General features: G+C 41.6%; 1 protein-coding gene across 1 annotated transcript; it reads left to right on the top strand.

Moving 5' to 3' along the window:
* Positions 1-260: 260 nt before the first annotated feature.
* On the top strand, positions 261-16,072 carry LOC309805310 (uncharacterized protein; the record flags this gene model as incomplete). Its single annotated transcript, XM_082623239.1, has 6 exons — positions 261-353; positions 1,664-1,844; positions 2,010-2,257; positions 12,805-12,931; positions 13,128-13,188; positions 13,594-16,072. The coding sequence occupies 6 exons, from the start codon at positions 261-263 to the stop codon at positions 15,317-15,319; spliced, it is 2,436 nt and encodes an 811-aa protein (XP_082479365.1). The 3' UTR covers positions 15,320-16,072.
* Positions 16,073-17,436: the final 1,364 nt, after the last annotated feature.

The following is a 17,436-nucleotide window of genomic DNA, read 5'->3' on the forward strand; positions in this document are numbered from 1 at the left end:
TCCTGCAACTTAATACTAGCAGTATCAAGGCAGAGATAGCATCCTGTCCCACTGGTTAAGGGCTCAGTCCCACAAGACTCCTTCCTCCCTACTTCTGATGCCAGTTGCAAGTGTAGGTTCTTAGGTTACTCACAACTTCTGTCTGACTTGCCTATAAATCCGAGGTTCCCACAACCCCCTCTTTGGGTCTGATTAATTTGCTAGAGCAGCTCACAGTACTCACAGAAACATTCACTTAATTTACCCGTTTATTAAAGGACATGATAAAGGATACAGAAGAACAGCCAGATGAAGTGATACATAGGGTGATGTCTGAGAGGGTCTCTGTGGAGTTAGGGTGCATCACCGTCCCCGTACGTAGATGTGCTCACCAACCTAGAAGCTCTCTAAACCCCATACCAGGCGGCTTCTTCACATAGGCATGATCAATTATTAACTCCATTTCCAGCCCCTCTCCCCTCTCCGGAGGATGGGGTGTTGGGCTGAAAATTCCAAGCTCCTAATCATGGCTTGCTCTTTCTGGTGACCAGCCCCCAACTGGGAGCCCAAGCAGAGGTGCTCCAATAGAACAAAGATGGTCCTAGTGCTCTTATCAATTATGACTTTTCAAGCGTTCCAGGAGCCCTGTGTCAGGGACAGGGTCAAACACCAAATATGAGAACTAGAGGTGTTCCTAGTGCTCTTATCGCTTAGGAATTTACAAAGGTTTTAGGAGCTCTGTGCCAGGAACTGGGGGGCAGAAACCAGTATATATATTTTTATTATCTGACAGCTGACAACTTTAGGGTCCATCCCTCCTTCTTCCCCTTGTGCCCCACATCTGTACAAAGTGATTAAAAAAAGTGACAACTGGCTCTGTCAGTGCTGGCAAGAGATTCACCACTGTGTGTGTGAATTCCCATCCTAGCTCACCTCTTAACCTCAATAAAAACCCAGACTAGGCTCCTTTCCTTGCTCTCTGAAGGCATTTCCCACCTGCTTGAGAGGCCTACCCTGCTCCCCCCCGAGTTATCAAGTAATTAACCCTTTCATATATTTCTGGTAGGTGTGTGGTAGTCTCCACTACTCAACCAAACCTTGGGCGGTGGTCAGAGGTCTACCTGTCTCAGCAGGTTATAGAAAAGGTAACATGGTACATATATTGCAATATACTTTGCTTATTTGTTCTATTGATAAATCCTCCAGGTCTTTTCATATCCATACCCTTTGTCTTTTAAAAGTGCATATGATGACGAATTTATGTAAAACATCCTTTCTAAATACACACTGGCTTGTTACCAGTTTTTGCTGCCCAAACCATGAATTGCTACATTATAGGACAAACAAATATACACAAGGTATGTTCTTTTCCAACCTTAATTACTTCTTAGAATTTTTATCATCAGATATATTCGAGGAAAAACGTACAAGACGTTTTGTGGTAAGATTTAGTAATAATATAAACATCCTTGGAATCATCAAGAAGATTCATAAATGGCCTGTGGGCAGTGGTGAAAGTCTATTGATATTCTTTATCCTTCATACCTTCACCATCTGTTATTTTTTACTCAGCAGTGTTCTTTCAGTTTTGCCTCCTTTGATCTATCAAAAAATGAGTATTAAAGGAATTTCATTGAAAAGGTTTTCCGGTGGTTTCTCTTTCTCAGTGTTTCACGCATGCTAGTGTCTGAGGCTTCAGGGCTGGTCTCGGACTGCGGGGTTCATCCTCCCACCAGAGCCAAGCGCCCCTGAGGCCGGCGGGCTTTATAAAGCACCGAACGAGTCCGGGTGGGGAGGGATGGACGGAAGTCGCCCACAGGAAATGGTCAAAGATCAAAGTGGAGTCACACTCATTATTACGTATGGTGAGGCCACTTTTAAGTGACCGTGTTTATGAGGCAGTGTCACAGTTCAGTGAGGGCTCGCGGCCTTTCGGGTCAGTGCGGCAGCGTCTATAGAGGGGCAAGCTCCCGCCTACTGTCAATAAGAGCTCTGCTCAAAGACCCGACCGCCGGCCTGCTGTCACTCAGGCAGGGTGGGCGGGGCCTTACGAACTGCCCAGTCAGGGGAGTCGCCGGTTACGTACGTGAGGGCGACGCTTCGCTGGGGGCGTGGGTGCCGTGGACTGCGAGCTGGAGTCAACGTGTTCTCGCGGTCAGATTGCTTCTCGGTACCCGTAAGTAGAGATGGCTCGGCAGCATATTCTGTTGCTGTGACCTGCACTTGCTGCTCGGGAATCGTGGGGTGGACCACCCGGAAGCCGAGAAACCGAAACATGGTGAGTTGCGGGGCTCGGGGGCCTGAGTATGCAGGTGGCGCGGCGCAGCGTGGCGGCTCGGCAGGCGGCCGTTTCTCCTCTAGTTTGTGCGCTGATCACGGCGAAGGTCATTGAGACACTCGTGACTCGGTCTCCGGGGTTCGTGCGTGGGAGGAACCGTGGTCTGTGGGGTCTCTCCTATCTCCCCAGGAGACCGTTTCCCCCTCACTTTTCTAAGTTTGAGGAGCACGACCCTGTCCCCCAAGATTGATTTTCCTAGGGCTGGCAATAAATGCCTAAATTTCCAGATCTTCCCTCTCCAGTTCATAGCATCATTATTACCTCTTATTCTCCGTGGTGCGTTTTAAACTTCGCAGTATTTTGTTTATCATTTCTCCACTGAGCCATGAATGGCTCTTTTTAAAGATTTGGTTTTTTTGCCTGTGGGTATTTTCCATGAGAGGAAATCAGAGATTAACCACCTGGAACTACGTTTTATAAAAGCCTTATGCCTTTCCTCCCCAGGACCTATCCTGGGCACAGACATCCTGTTTGAGTCCTTTGGGTAGAGAGTCCTCTTTGGAGACTCCTGGGTGATCTGTCCTTTCATCACGGATCCAGTTCAGCACTGCACCTCCCTGAGTTTGTGTCTTTATTCACTTTTTTTTTAAGTTTCCATTTTCCAAATAAATATAAAATATACTTAATCAATAGATTGGAAGAGTGTATAAAATATTTCCAAAGAGGCAAGAAAGAGGTAGATTTCAGAAAAAATAAAGTATTCCATTATTCCACTTCCATTTGTTAAAATTTTGGTTTCATTTTTTTCTTCCCGTGATGGAGTGTAGTAACATTCTGAGATTTGGTTTTTTTAAAAATATATATTTATTTATTTGGTTGCATCGGGTCTTAGTTGTGGCAGGCGGGCTCCTTAGTTGTGGCCTGTCAACTCTTAGTTGTGGCATGCATGTGGGATCTAGTTCCCCAACCAGGGATCCAACCTGGGCCCCCTGCATTGGGAGCTCGGAGTCTTATCCACTTCGCCACCAGGGAAGTCCCTGAGATCTGTTTTTTTCTTTTGGGTGATTTCAAATGCAATATCAGGGCTTACGCTTCCAACATCTAGTAGTGTGTTCAATTATGATTGTTTTCCACACAGTTTCTTCCCATGGAAATAATAATCAACTGACATTTATTTTCTGAAATGAATGGATGTTTGTGTGGGGTTTCTATTATTGAATTAGAAGAACGCCTTACAATCTTCTTTCATCCTTTATACTATATATACTATATATAAACACTGGGTTTAAGTGATTTTACCGGATTGTTCAAATACTGGGTTTCTGTGTTTAAAGTATCGATGCTGGTCCAGAGCAACTAGCTGGGAAGCAGAGACCTGAAGTCAGTGTCTCTTAGCTAAGCGAGCCCCCCCACCCCCCATGCAAAGGGAAGTACTTGAAGGCCTAGTTGGTTCTTCTAGAGAGCCTCACCTGTGGGTGTCCTATCTGCTCACACTTACTGTGGAAGAAGCCTTTATGCTGAGAAGCTACAGAGACCTGAAAAGCTGGGGGTGTACATGGTAGGAGGGGTTTGTTGGGGGCTAGAGAGTGATGCTGTTTCTGAGATTGTAATTGTCTTTTCCTACGGCCTGTTTCTAGAGGTAGGCTTGAACTTTGCATCCACAGTGTAAAGGCACTGGGAGTAATTTGTGTACATAGAGGAAGTCTGTGAAGTCAGGAGATCTGTCTTCTGGACAGAGTGTTTATGAATTGGAGAGTTCATTTGGGTCACAATCTGAAATACTTTCTGCCCAAGAGTTCCTCACTTGTGAGAACAGAAGCCTGAGAGAAGGGAGTATTTCCATTATGTCTTGAGAAGAGAGTGTGCAGAGCTCCCCGAGTTTGTTCCTGACACTGCTCAGGTGTCCCTACCCTCCATCACCAGCGACTGACCCACTCTAGGGGTTGTGTCCCAACAAGGGGAGTATGGACCTCAAATTTGGGAAGCAAGGCTGCTTCTGAAATATGGGGAAGCAGGCTGCTTCTCTCACTTGATTCGAATATTTGCATTTCTTTCCTTGTATGCATTTACATCTTGGATATTGCAACTCTTAATTCTGTTTCCCTTGGTAGTTTGTGATATTATTTCCTGTGTGAGTGTGTAAGATTTCTCATTCTTGGACTTTGAAGATGCAAATTGATTGAAAGAAACAATGGGAGGAAGGCAAGGAATTCTGGAACCTAGCAGAATATTTGTTCCTTTTAGGCAAGAGACCCTCAAGATAAGAGATGGGTGTATTTGAGTTTTCAGGTGGATTTTACATTTTGTAGGTCATTTGAGTATATGTGACCCTAGAGAGCTTTGAAAATTTAAATACTGTGATATTAGTAAGGCAATGAGTTCCTATTTTAATTGATACGAGAAAAACTACTCAAAACTTACTTAACCCCCGCCCCCTTTTATTTTGGCCTTGCTGCGCGGCATGTGGGATCTTCCCGGACCGGGGCACGAACCCGTGTCCCCTGCGTCAGCAGGCGGACTCTCAACCACTGCACCACCAGGGAAGCCTGAGCGGGGGCTGCTCTTCGTTGCGGTGTACGGGCTTCTCATTGCGGTGGCTTCTCTTGTTGCGGAGCACGGGCTCTAGGCACGCGGGCTTCAGTAGTTGTGGCTCGCGGGCTCTAGAGCGCAGGCTCAGTAGTTGTGGCACACGGGCTTAGTTGCTCTGCGGCATATGGGATCTTCCCAGACCAGGGCTTGAACCTGTGTCGCCTTCATTGGCAGGCAGATTCTTAACCACTGTGCCACCAGGGAAGTCCCTGCAGTTATCCCTTCTGGCAGAGCTGTGCTAAAAATAGATAGCCCTGAGCATGTGACCCCTCATCCAGATTCCCATTATGATTTGGGACCTGTGAAAGCACCCCAAGAGCTCAGCTACAGAGACACCCTTGAGACAAGATACAGCTAAACCTGGGCCCCCTGCCATAACCTACCTGCAGGAGGGGTGGCCTCCCCTCTCTTCAGCCCCTTTCTGAAGAAGGTCACCCCCTTCCTAGACCCCTAGGCTCCCTGTGAGCTCCTTAGGAGTCCCCGAGTGAAAAGCAGTGGGAGTTTTAGACATTAGAGACAGCATCACCACGATCAGACATGATCCAGCTCAGGCAGGTGCTGCTTTTCATCCCTCACTTAGCACAGCCTGATGAAGGATGGGACTCAAGGGTCCACAACTGACCAAACATCAGGCTGTCGTCTTAGCCCTGACCAGCAGTTGCCTTCGTCAGCATGTGTTTACAGACCCCTGAATGATTGTCTAAGAGTTGCCCCTTTGTGGTCAAAGAATTCTGGAAATCTCTTGCCTAACAGATACCCACAATAGAAATCAAGATAACACTTGTCTGTATGTATACTGAGGCCACAACACAGGGCCAGAACACTCTTATCCATGTCAGAGTCCCAGGCACTACTGATAGTAACGAAGGCACTCATTTCACTTTTCAGAATATACAGTGCTGGACTGTGGAACACGGCATTCAGTGTAGTTTTACCCTCTCTTTTCCAGGTCTCAGGCTCCGGGCCTCATCTCAGAGCGCCAAAATGGCTCATTGAAATAACTTCAGATCAATTGACTGAAGATGGCCTTTTTCAGTCATCAGTCACCAGGGATGAATATTAATGCAGCTGTCTTTATCTTTTTTTTTTCCTAAAAGACTTTACTTTTTTTTACAGCAAGCAACTTCAGGTTTACAGAAAACTTGATCAGAAAGTACAGAGAGTTCCCACATAACCCTCTACCTCCACATAGTTTGCCTTATTTTTTATATTTTGTTATACTGTCTTCAGGCTTTGGCAATGTATCCACGGACAGTTACATGTGTCCATGATTTCTGTGTCCTGTAGAATACTTTCACTGCCCTAAAAATCCCTCATGTTCCACCTACTCATTCATTCCTTCTTCTCACTCCCAAATCTCTGGCAACCAAAAATCTTTCACTTTCTCAGTTTTGTCTTTTCCAGAACTGTGCCTGGAATCATACAGTGTGTAGACTCGTCATATTGGTTGCTTTCACTTAGCAATATGATTTTTAACATTTATCCACATCTTTTTGGCTTGATACCTCATTTCCTTTTATTACTTGATATATTTTATTGTATGGATGTTCCCATGATTAATTTTCCATTTGCAGTTGGGGAATATCTTTTTACCTATAAGTCCTGACAATCATGAATAAAGCTGTTATAAAAATTCACGTGCAGGGCTTCCCTGGTGGCGCAGTGGTTGAGAGTCCGCCTGCCGATGCAGGGGACACAGGTTCGTGCCCCGGTGCGGGAAGATCCCACATGCCGCGGAGCGGCTGGGCCCATGAGCCATGGCCGCTGAGCCTGAGCGTCCGGAGCCTGAGCGTCCGGAGCCTGTGCTCCGCAACGGGAGAGGCCACAACAGTGAGAGGCCCGCGTACCACAAAAAAAAAAAAAAAAAAAAAAAATTCACGTGCAAGTTATTTTTTTGTTTCTGTGGGTTTTTTTGTTTTGAGAGAGTTCTTTTAGGTTTTTTGTTTGTTTTGTTTTGTTTTGTTTTGTGGTTTCCCATCTGGCATGCAGGATCTTAGTTCCCCCACCAGGGATTAAACCCCACTCCTCGTGCAGTGGAAGCCCTGAGTCTTAACCACTGGATCGCCAGGGAAGTCCCCCAAGTTTTTTTTATGAGCATAATTTTTTCAACTCTTTTTGGGGAAATACGAAAGAGCCGGATTGCTAGCTTGTCTGGCAAGAATAGGATTAGTTTTTTAAGAAACCTCCTATCTTCCAAAGTAGGCATATGGTTTTCCATTCCCACTGGCAATGAATGAGGGTTCCTGTTGTCCCACATCTTCTCCATCATTTGGTCATGGTTCTCAATGTTTTGAATTTCAACCATTGCAGTGTCTAGTAATATCTCCTCCTTATTTGCAATTCCTAATGACATATGATGTTGAGCATCTTGTCTTATGCTTATTTACAATCCGTATACCTTCTTTGGTGAGGTGTGTGTTCAGATCTTTTGCCTATCTTCTAATTGTTGAGTTTTAAGAGTTCTTTGGACATTTTGGATACTAGTTCTTTATCAGATAAATGTTTTTTTTTTCCATGCTAACTCTCTTTTCCTTTTTTTTTTTTTTTTGGCTGTGCTGGATCTTAGTTTCTGTGCACGGGCTTTCTCTAGTTCCAGCGAGGAGGAGCTGTTCTTCCCTGTGCTGCACGGCCTTCTCATTGCAGTGGCTTCTCTTGTGGAGCACTGGCTCTAGGTGCATGGGCTTCAGTAGTTGCAGCACGCGGGCCCCAGAGCACGCAGGCTCAGTAGTTGTGGCCCACGGGCTTAGTTGCCCCGCGGTATGTGGGATGTTCTGGGACCAGGGATCAAACCTGTGTCCCCTGCATTGGCAGGCGTTTTCTTAACCACTAGATCACCAGGGAAGTCCCCAGATAAATGTTTTGCAAAGATTTTTCTCCCAGACTGTGGCTTGTGTATTCAGTCTCTTAATGCTGTCTTTCACAGACCAGGTTTTCATTTAATGAGGTCAAACTTACTATTTTTTTTTCTCTCATTGATCTTGCTTTTGGTGTTTTATCTAAAAATTCTTCACCAAATCCAAGGTTGCCTACATTTTCTCCTATGTTATCTTCTAGTAATTTTGCGTTTTACATTAGATCTGGGATCCATTTTGAGTTAATTTTTGTGAAAGGTATAAGATCCATATGTAGAGTTGTGGGGTTTTTTTGTATATGCATGTTGAGTTTTCCTGGCACTATTTGTTGAATATACTGTGTTTTCTCCTTGAATTGCATTTGATCATTTGTCAAAGATCAGTTGAGTATATTTGTTTGGATCTATAAGAAAATATTGACTTTAGTGTATTAACCATTTATCCTTAAACCTTAATCTACTCATGTGTTAGTTCATGGGGTTTCTTTATTATTGTTGATTTTTAGATCATGTTGTGTGCAACAAAGACAGTTTTATTTTTTACTTCCCATTCTGTATACCTTTCTCTTTCTTTGTTTTGATCAATACAGTTTCAGTACAGTTTTGATCAATACTGGTGAGAATGAACATCATTGCCTTCTTCCTGATCTTACCAGGAAAGCATCTTTTTTCTCACCAGGAGGTATCATGTTAACTGCAGGTTTCTTGTAGATGATCTTTCTCAGGATGAGGAAATTTCCCGCTATTTCTAGTTTGCTGTCATAAATGGATTTTGAATTTTGTCAGATTTCCTCTCCTTTCACTCTTTTTTTTTTTTTTTTTTTTTGTGGTACGCGGGCCTCTCACTGTTGTGGCCTCTCCCGTTGCGGAGCACAGGCTCCGGATGCACAGGCTTAGCGGCCATGGCTCACGGGCCCAGCCGCTCTGCGGCATGTGGGATCTTCCTGGACCGGGGCACGAACCTGTGTCCCCTGCATCGGCAGGCGGATGCTCAACCACTGCGCCACCAGGGAAGCCCTCCTTTCATTCTTGATATTAGTATCTTTTTTTTCTCAGCTTGTATAGATGTATGTCCATTTTATTAATCTTTTAAAAGAACCAGCTTTTGGTTTTACTGATTTTTCTCAATTGATTTCTCATATTGTTGATTTCTTTTCTAATTTTTATTACTTCTCTTTTTGTACTTTATTTTGTTAAATAGGTTACTTATTTATTTATTATTATTTTTAAAAATTATTTTTATTTATTTTTGGCTACATTGGGTCTTTGTTGCTGTGTGTAGGCTTTCTCTAGTTGTGAGCGGGGGCCGCTCTTCACTGTAGTGTGTGGGCTTCTCATTGCGTTGGCTTCTCTTTGTTGTGGCTCATGGGCTCTAGGCGCACGGGCTTCAGTAGTGGTGGCATGCGGGCTCAGTAGTTGTGGCTTGCAGGTTCTAGAGCGCAGGCTCAGTAGTTGTGGCGCATGGGCTTAGTTGCTCGTGTCATGTGGGATCTTCCCGGACCAGGGCTTGAACCCGTGTCCCCTGCATTGGCAGGTGGATTCTTAACCACTGCGCCACCAGGGAAGTCTCTCTTTTTGTACTTTAATTTGCTCTTCTTTTTCTAGTTTACAAGATAGAGGCTTACTCACTGATCACAGATCTCTTTTTCAATTATATGCCTTCAATGCTATAAACTTCCCTCTAGGTAGTTTTTGGTGAATCCCACAAATTTTGGTAAATTGTAGCATTTTCATTTAGTTCAAAATAAGTTTTAATTGCTCTTTAGACTTCTTTGATCCATGAGTTACTTAGAAATGTATTGTTTAATCTTGAAGTATTTGAGGGTTTCCTAATATCTTTGTTATTAATGTCTATATTAATGCCTTTGTGGTTGGAAAGCATATTTTGTATGATTTCTCTTCTTTCAGATTTGGTAAGGTGTGTTTCCTGTTCTGGTTTGTGTTCTGTCTCATCACTTTTCCATGTGAATTTGTTAAGAATGTGTGTTCTGCTGTTCTTTGATGATGTATTCCATAGTTTTCAATTAAATCCAGTTGTGTAAGGGCAATGTTCAGTTAAACTCTGGCTTTTCTGTTTTTCTTGGTAAACTGCTGGTTCTCTTAATTATTAATAGAGGGGAGTTGAGGTCTCCACCTATATTAGTGGATTTACCTGTTTTTCCTGGTAGTTCTATCCATTTTTCCCTGATACAACTTGTCACTGTATTATTATGCACATAGCAGGAAGGATTGCTCTGTCTCCTTAGACTTGACCCCTTTATCATTATGTAATGCCCCCCTTTATCCCTGTGCTTTGTCTGAAAGTAATATAGATATTCTAGCTGTCTTTTAATGTTAACATGAGATATCTTTTCATCTGAGTCTTAATTGATTTATTGTTAACATAGTTATATTACAAACAGCATATAATTGAGTGTTTTTTTAATCCACTGTGTCAGTATCTGTCTTTCGGTTGTTGTATTTAGACAATTGACTTTTAAAGTGATTATTGACATAGTTGGATTAATATCTACCATAATTTTTTGTGTTTTCTCTTTTTTGCCCTTGTTCTTTGTTTCTGTTTTGTCTCCTAACTTTTTTTCTGCCTTCTCTAGCTTTGAGCATATTACTTGATTCCATTTATTCTTTTCTCTTAGCATATCGATTATACTTCTTAAACTTTTTTACTGGTTTCCCTTGAATATGCAGAATACATTTACAATTAACCCATGTCCTCTTTCAAGTAAGACTGACCACTTCACTGGTTGTGTAAATTCCTCCCTTCCTGGCCCTTGTAAATTGCTGTCATTCATTTCACTTATCCATAAGCATAATAACCAAAACCGTTGTTGCTAGTATTATGTTGAACAAAGTGTTATCTGTCAGATTAAATTTTTAAAGTGATATGATTTTCCCTTCATTTTATTCCTTCTCAAACAGTCTCCCTTTCTTTATCACTTTCCTTCCTTTTGAAGAATCTGCCTTAAGATTTCTTGCAAAGTAGGTGTACTGGTGACAGATTCCCTCAATATTTGTTTGTCTCAGAAATCTTGAATTCTCCCTTACTTTTAAAGGATAATTTTGTTCAACACACAATTGTAGTTAGGTGAGTTTTTTTCTGTCAACAGTTTAATATTTCATTCCACAAATGGTACAGCCACTTGGAAACAGTAAGTTCCTTAAAAATTAAACCTGGAATTACCATATTATCCATCAACTGATATTTAGGTATGTGCTTGTGAAAAATGGAAATTTATGTTTGGACAAAAATTTGTGTGTGAATATTACAGCAAGTTAGTAAAAGGACAACTCCACATACCTTTCCTTGCTCTCTCTAGCTGTTTCATGCCCTCTTGAGAGGCCTGCCTTACTCTACCCAGAAACAAAATTTATAGAGGAATAAATCCTTTCACCTCTTGGGAGTGTGTGTTGTTTTGAGCTGAGGGATTCTTATGCTCAGGGGTTGAGGTATCATGCGCCTTTCTTCCATGAGGATCTTAGAAATGACAGAAATTGGCTGGGCAGCTTCTGGAGTGGCTGGTCGGGAAACACTTCCTCCTGATTGGAGACTGGAGATTTTATTTTTTGGGGGGAAAAAAGCACTGCTGACACGTATACATATTTTATAATCATGGGGAAATTCAGCATTAAACCATTGTGGTCTTCAGTGAACTCTGTGCAATCTGCAGCTCTTAACCTGTTCCTCAAGGACAGCAAAGCTCAGGATAGACTCTAATGGTTCTGCCAGGAAGAGCTTTCCGGCATTTTATTTATTTATTAAATATTTATTTATTTATTTTTGGCTGTGTTGGGTCTTCGATGCTGTGTGCAGGCTTTCTCTAGTTGCGGGGAGCAGGGGCTACTCTTTGTTGCAGTGCGTGGGCTTCTCAATGCGGTGGCTTCTCTTGTTCTGGAGCATGGGCTCTAGGCGTGCAGGCTTCAGTAGGTGTAGCACGTGGGCTCTAGAGCTCAGGCTTAGTAGTTGTGGCGCACGGGCTTAGTTGCTCTGCGGCATGTGGGATCTTCCTGGACCAGGGCTCGAACCCGTGTCCCTTGCATCAGCAGGCAGATTCTTAACCACTGCGCCACCAGGGAAGTGCCCCTCTTGCATATTCTTGATTGAGTGTCTGTGTCTATGTTTGCCAAAAGTTGGCTAGAAGCTGCCCTGAGGCACATGAGTATACGGATTTTGTAATCTAAGTTGTCAAGTCTTCTTCTTCATGTCTGAGCTCTAAGATCCAAATTACTTTCTAACCCATCAAATAGAACAGAGAAAGAGGAAGAATTGTATCTGTGGTGAATATTATACAAGTTAAAAGTAATATTCTCCACAGAATATTTGCATTCAACCAGCTGCATCTGATTACTTCTAATGGCCTGGAGTACCCAGAACTATATGGCCAGCTAGGCTTTGTTAAAAGTTTGCTTTCCACAGGCCTCCTGGAATCTCATGTTTGGTGATGAAAACAGAAGGGAAACCCTCTAGTTCTTTGCCATGTTTTTTTTTTTTTTTTTTTTTTTGCAGTACACGGGCCTCTCACTGTTGTGGCCTCTCCCGTTGCGGAGCACAGGCTCCGGACGCGCAGGCTCAGCGGCCATGGCTCACGGGCCCAGCCGCTCCGCGGCATGTGGGATCCTCCCGGACCGGGGCACGAACCTGTGCCCCCTGCATCGGGAGGTGGACTCTCAACCACTGCGCCACCAGGGAAGCCTCTACCATGTTTTTATTCATTGAAACCTCATGTAGATCTGCTTCATGGAGTGCTGTGAACAGTAGGTAATAAAGAAGGAGATGAAAGGTTTTCTCACAGGGAATGAATGGTCTTAAAATTATAACCTTTGTTTCATTTATATAGCATTGTGTCATTTCCCAACATACTCTAGACCCTGCCATTAGAGAGCAATAAGATGTAATATAATCACTATAAAAGTGTGTAATATCCATGTGTTCATGATGCTGTTAAATTTATGAGGAAGTAAGTGTGGACAGAGAGTTTCTGATGATCAAGTCATAGAATAAAGGTTTGGAAATAGCAGAATCATAAATAACCTGCCTATAAATGGAGTATAGCTGTCCAATGCTGTCAGTCTTACTCATCCTACCATACACATATTTGGTATGTTTTAGGACTCAGTGATTTTTGAGGATGTGGCTGTGAACTTCACCCTCGAGGAATGGGCTTTACTGAATTTTTCACAGAAGAAACTCTATAGAGATGTGATGTGGGAAACCTTGAGGAACCTGGCCTCAGTAGGTAAGGATGACAACTTTCCTTTACTTTGTCAGAGAACAAGTTTTCCTGCCCATGAACATTGTTCATGTAGAATGTGGAAAGGGAGCACATTGGTAAATAAGCTAGGCATGGTCACAGCTCATTATACAACTAGAATCTAATAATTTTTATATAATTCCTAATATTTTGGAGTCATTTTTCTGGGTTTGCATTTTAGGGAGGAAATGGGAAGATCATGACATTGAAGATCAGTACAAAAATCAGAGGAGAAAACCAAGGTGAGTCTCTCTCACAATAGAAAGTACTCTCATGTCAAAGTCCTGGTATATTATGAAATTTTTAAAACAAGCAAACAAAAGAAATAAGCCTGACTTCAAATGTATTTATTCTTAGAAGATTTTCACCAAAATACCCTCTTATATATGACATACATTTTCAGTGTTTGCAAAATAGTTCACTTGGAAACAGTATTAATAAACCCTATGTATGAATATCACTGTTTTGATGATAGCAAGGGTGAAGTCCCCTTGCAGGGCATTCAGTATATTCAATTCCAGATAATTTAGGCAAGGCAGGAAATCTACACTTTGGAGGTAAATCATAAAAATGTAGTTCAAGTATTCTAATAAATATAAAATCATTAATAAAGAAATCATTGATAATGTGCTTCTCCTATTTTACAGAAATCATGTGGTAGGAAGACTCTGTGAAAATAAAGAGGGTAGTCAATGTGGAGAAAACTTCTGCTTTATTTCAAATCTCAGTCTGAACAAGAAAACTGCTGGAGTGAAACCACATGAATGCAGTGCACGTGGAAAAGTCTTCATGCATCATTCATCCCTTAATAGACACATGAGATGTCACACTGGACATAAACCATATGAATATCAGAAATATGGAGAGAAGCCATATAAATGTAAGGAACATGGGGAAGTCTTCCATTATCTCCAGTATTTTGAAAAACATGAAGGAAATCACAATGGAAAGAAAACCTATAAATGTATGGAATGTGGGAAAACCTTCATGTGGCTCAGGAGTTTTCAAAGACACAAAGTAACGCACCCTGGAAATTCTCCTCATAAATGTAAGGAATGTGGCAAAACCTTTATTTCTTCAAATTCTCTTCAAATACATGAAAGAACCCACACTGGAGAAAAATCCTATCAATGTATACAATGTGGAAAAGCCTATAGATACCATCAAAATTTTCAAACACATTTAAGGACTCACACAGAAGAGAAACCGTTTGAATGTAAAAAATGTAATGTTTTCATTTGTCCTGGTTCTCTTCGGAAACATGAAAGAACTCATACTGAGGTGAAACCCTATGAATGTAAGCAATGTGGTAAAGCTTTCTGTTCTCACGTAGACTTCCAGGTACATGAAAGAAATCATACTGGAGAAAAACCCTATGAATGTAAAAAATGTAGTAAAGCATTCAGCTTTCTCAGTTACCTTCGAAAACATGAAAGAACTCACACTGAAGAGAAACACTATGATTGTAAATATTGTGGTAAAGCTTACAGAGATTACAGATTCTTACAAATACATGAAAGAACTCATACTGGAGAGAAACCCTATGAATGTAAACAATGTGGTAAAGCCTTCAGTTATTATAGTTCCTTGAAAATACACAAAAGGACTCATACTGGAGAGAGACCCTATGAATGTAAGGAATGTGGGAAAACTTACAGATATTACAATTCCTTTCAAACACATGAAAGGACTCACACAGGAGAAAAACCCTATGAATGTAAACAATGTGGTAAAGATTTCAGTTCTCAAAGAGGTTTCCAAGTACATGTAAGAAATCACACTGGAGAAAAACCGTATGAATGTAAAGAATGTAGTAAAGCATTCAGTTGTCCCAGTTCTCTTCGAAAACATGAAAGAACTCACAGTGGAGAGAAACCTTATGAATGTAAGGAATGTGGGAAAACCTTCATTTGTCACACAAACTATCGAAGGCACGTGAAAATGCACACTGGAGAGAAACCCTATGAATGTAAACAGTGTAATAAAGCATTTGTGTGTCCCAGTTATCTTCGCAAACATGAAAAAACTCATACTGGAGAGAAACCCTATGAATGTCAACAATGTGGTAAAGCCTTCAGTTATTACTATTCCTTACAAACACATGAAAAAACTCATACTGGAGAGAAACCCTATGAATGTAAACATTGTGGTAAAGCCTTTAGTTATTACCATTCCTTTCACACACATGAAAAAATTCACACTGGAGAGAAACCATATAAATGTAGTGAATGTGGAAAAGCCTTCATTTGTCACTCAAACTGTCTAAGACATATGAGACTGCACAGTGGAGAGAACCATATAAATGTGAAGAATGTGGGAAAGCCTACAGTCATCTTAATTCCTTCAGAAGGCACAAAAAGACTCACTGGATAATCCTGAATGTAAACAGCATGGTAAGGGACTTCCCTGGCAGTCCACTGGTTAAGACTCCGTGCTTCCAATGCAGGGGCTGTAGGTTCAATCCCCGGTTGGGGAACTAAGATCCCACATGCTGCATGGCGTGGCCAAAAAACCCAAAAAACAAAAGAAGTTAAACAGCATGGTAAGTCTTCATGGGCCCACATTCTTACATATGAAAGCTCCTACAGAAAAGAAGAAAAAAATGTAAGTAACATGACCAAGTTTGATGGAAATTGGTTTATGTATAATGTTCTAGAAAACTTTCAGCATTAAAGACTTGTTATTAATGTTGTAAATATATTATGTTTATCAAACCTTTTCCTTGAAGTGCATCACTGGACTGTGGATTTCTACTGGTTTTTAGAAATGAATATCGAAGTGAGATAATTCTGCAAGTTGTTTTCAACAATAGTACATATGAGTAATAGGTGGTCATTTTTTCTTAAATTAATATTTCCTCTCAGTTTTGAGCCTGTTGGATCCATGCATGAATTAAAGTGTGTTTCTAATAAGCAATTAGGTTAATTTTTAAATAATGTTTTATTCTGTGTTAAAGGACCACTGAAAAATGATAGTTTGGTTTTTCCTACTGGCTTTGTGGTGGTTTCTAGATATCCCTAGTCCAGTATATATATTCCACCTTTGTTACTGACAAAGCTCCTCTTTAGGGGTGATGGGTATCTGAGCCTTTTTCCACTTTCCATATGAATAAACAGTTGGAACAAATTTTTTTGTGTGTGTCAAGTTTATGAAAGAATATAGTTTCGGGCTTCCCCGGTGGCGCAGTGGTTGGGAGTCTGCCTGCCAATGCAGGGGACGCGGGTTCGCGCCCTGGTCTGGGAAAATCCCACATGCCGCAGAGCGGCTGGGCCCGTGAGCCACAACTACTGAGCCTGCGCGTCTGGAGCCTGTGCTCTGCAACAAGAGAGGCTGCGATAGTGAGAGGCCCGCGCACCGCGATGAAGAGTGGCCCCCGCTTGCCGCAACTAGAGAAAGCCCTCGCACAGAAACGAAGACCCAACACAGCCATAAATAAATAAATAAATTAAAAAAAAAAAAGAATATAGTTTCGTGTGAATAATTATTTTCATATTTGGGCCTTTGCTTTTTGTCCTTTATTCTGACTGGTATTTGGTGAATAGAGTTTGATTTAAGAAGAGAGATACGATAGGACCAAAAAAATGTAAAATTGGAGATATCCTCCCTGTGGATAATGTTAGGAACTAGAGTTTACAGAATCCATCCCCCTTATGGCTCCATGTTAGAATTCACCAATAGCCTCACTTGCATAGGATTTGGAAGGCAGAAGCGAACATGGCATTAGTCAGAGTTTGGAGCCACCATACAGGTAGAGAGACTGATACATATAGGAACTTCAAGGATACCATCTTCCAGCCTATTTTCTGGATTGCTGACCTTGTAATCAAGAGTATCCTCAAAACCACCACCAACTGTTTGATTTCCATTTTTGTAGAGCTGTGGGTTTCCACTGATGTCTTTCCAAGATCCACATCAAAGATCCATTAAAGTTTGGATTTTTTGGTAAGTTCTTTTGTGTCTCTCAGGAGACTAATTCAGACTTTCACGCTTGGAAGTATTATCTGATTCCCCTCTTCTCTACTTATATCCACATAAGGTCTAATTTGCACAGGAAACGCCTTATGCTTTTATTAGTGCTAGTGAGAATATTTGCATTTACTAAGGTGCAGCCAGAAAAGAACGACATGGGAGAGTGTTCCTCTGCTGCACTGTGCACTGGCTGCCTTCACCTGGTCCTTCCATGTGAGAATAAGCACCTTCCTCATGTCAGCAAGACCGTGGGTGTCTCCTATTCCTTGTAGCTGAATTTATGTCTCAATGTTTTCAAATATGTGTGTGCATTTTTTTGTCAAAGGAAACCTTCTGTATTTCTTTCATTGAAATATATTATTAACTCTTTTCTAAGCTGTCACATGTTTTTTATTTCCTGAGAGGATATATTAAAAAGTCCCATTATAATTGTGGATTTTCAAATAAACTTTGAGGTTTTCTTCATTTCGTCTTTATAAATTATGAGTCAGTGTTATCATTTCCATAAAAGTTCAGGTAAT

This window comes from Mesoplodon mirus (assembly GCF_964341445.2).
Source record: "Mesoplodon mirus genome assembly, chromosome: 5".
In the NCBI taxonomy this organism is placed as follows: domain Eukaryota; kingdom Metazoa; phylum Chordata; class Mammalia; order Artiodactyla; family Ziphiidae; genus Mesoplodon; species Mesoplodon mirus.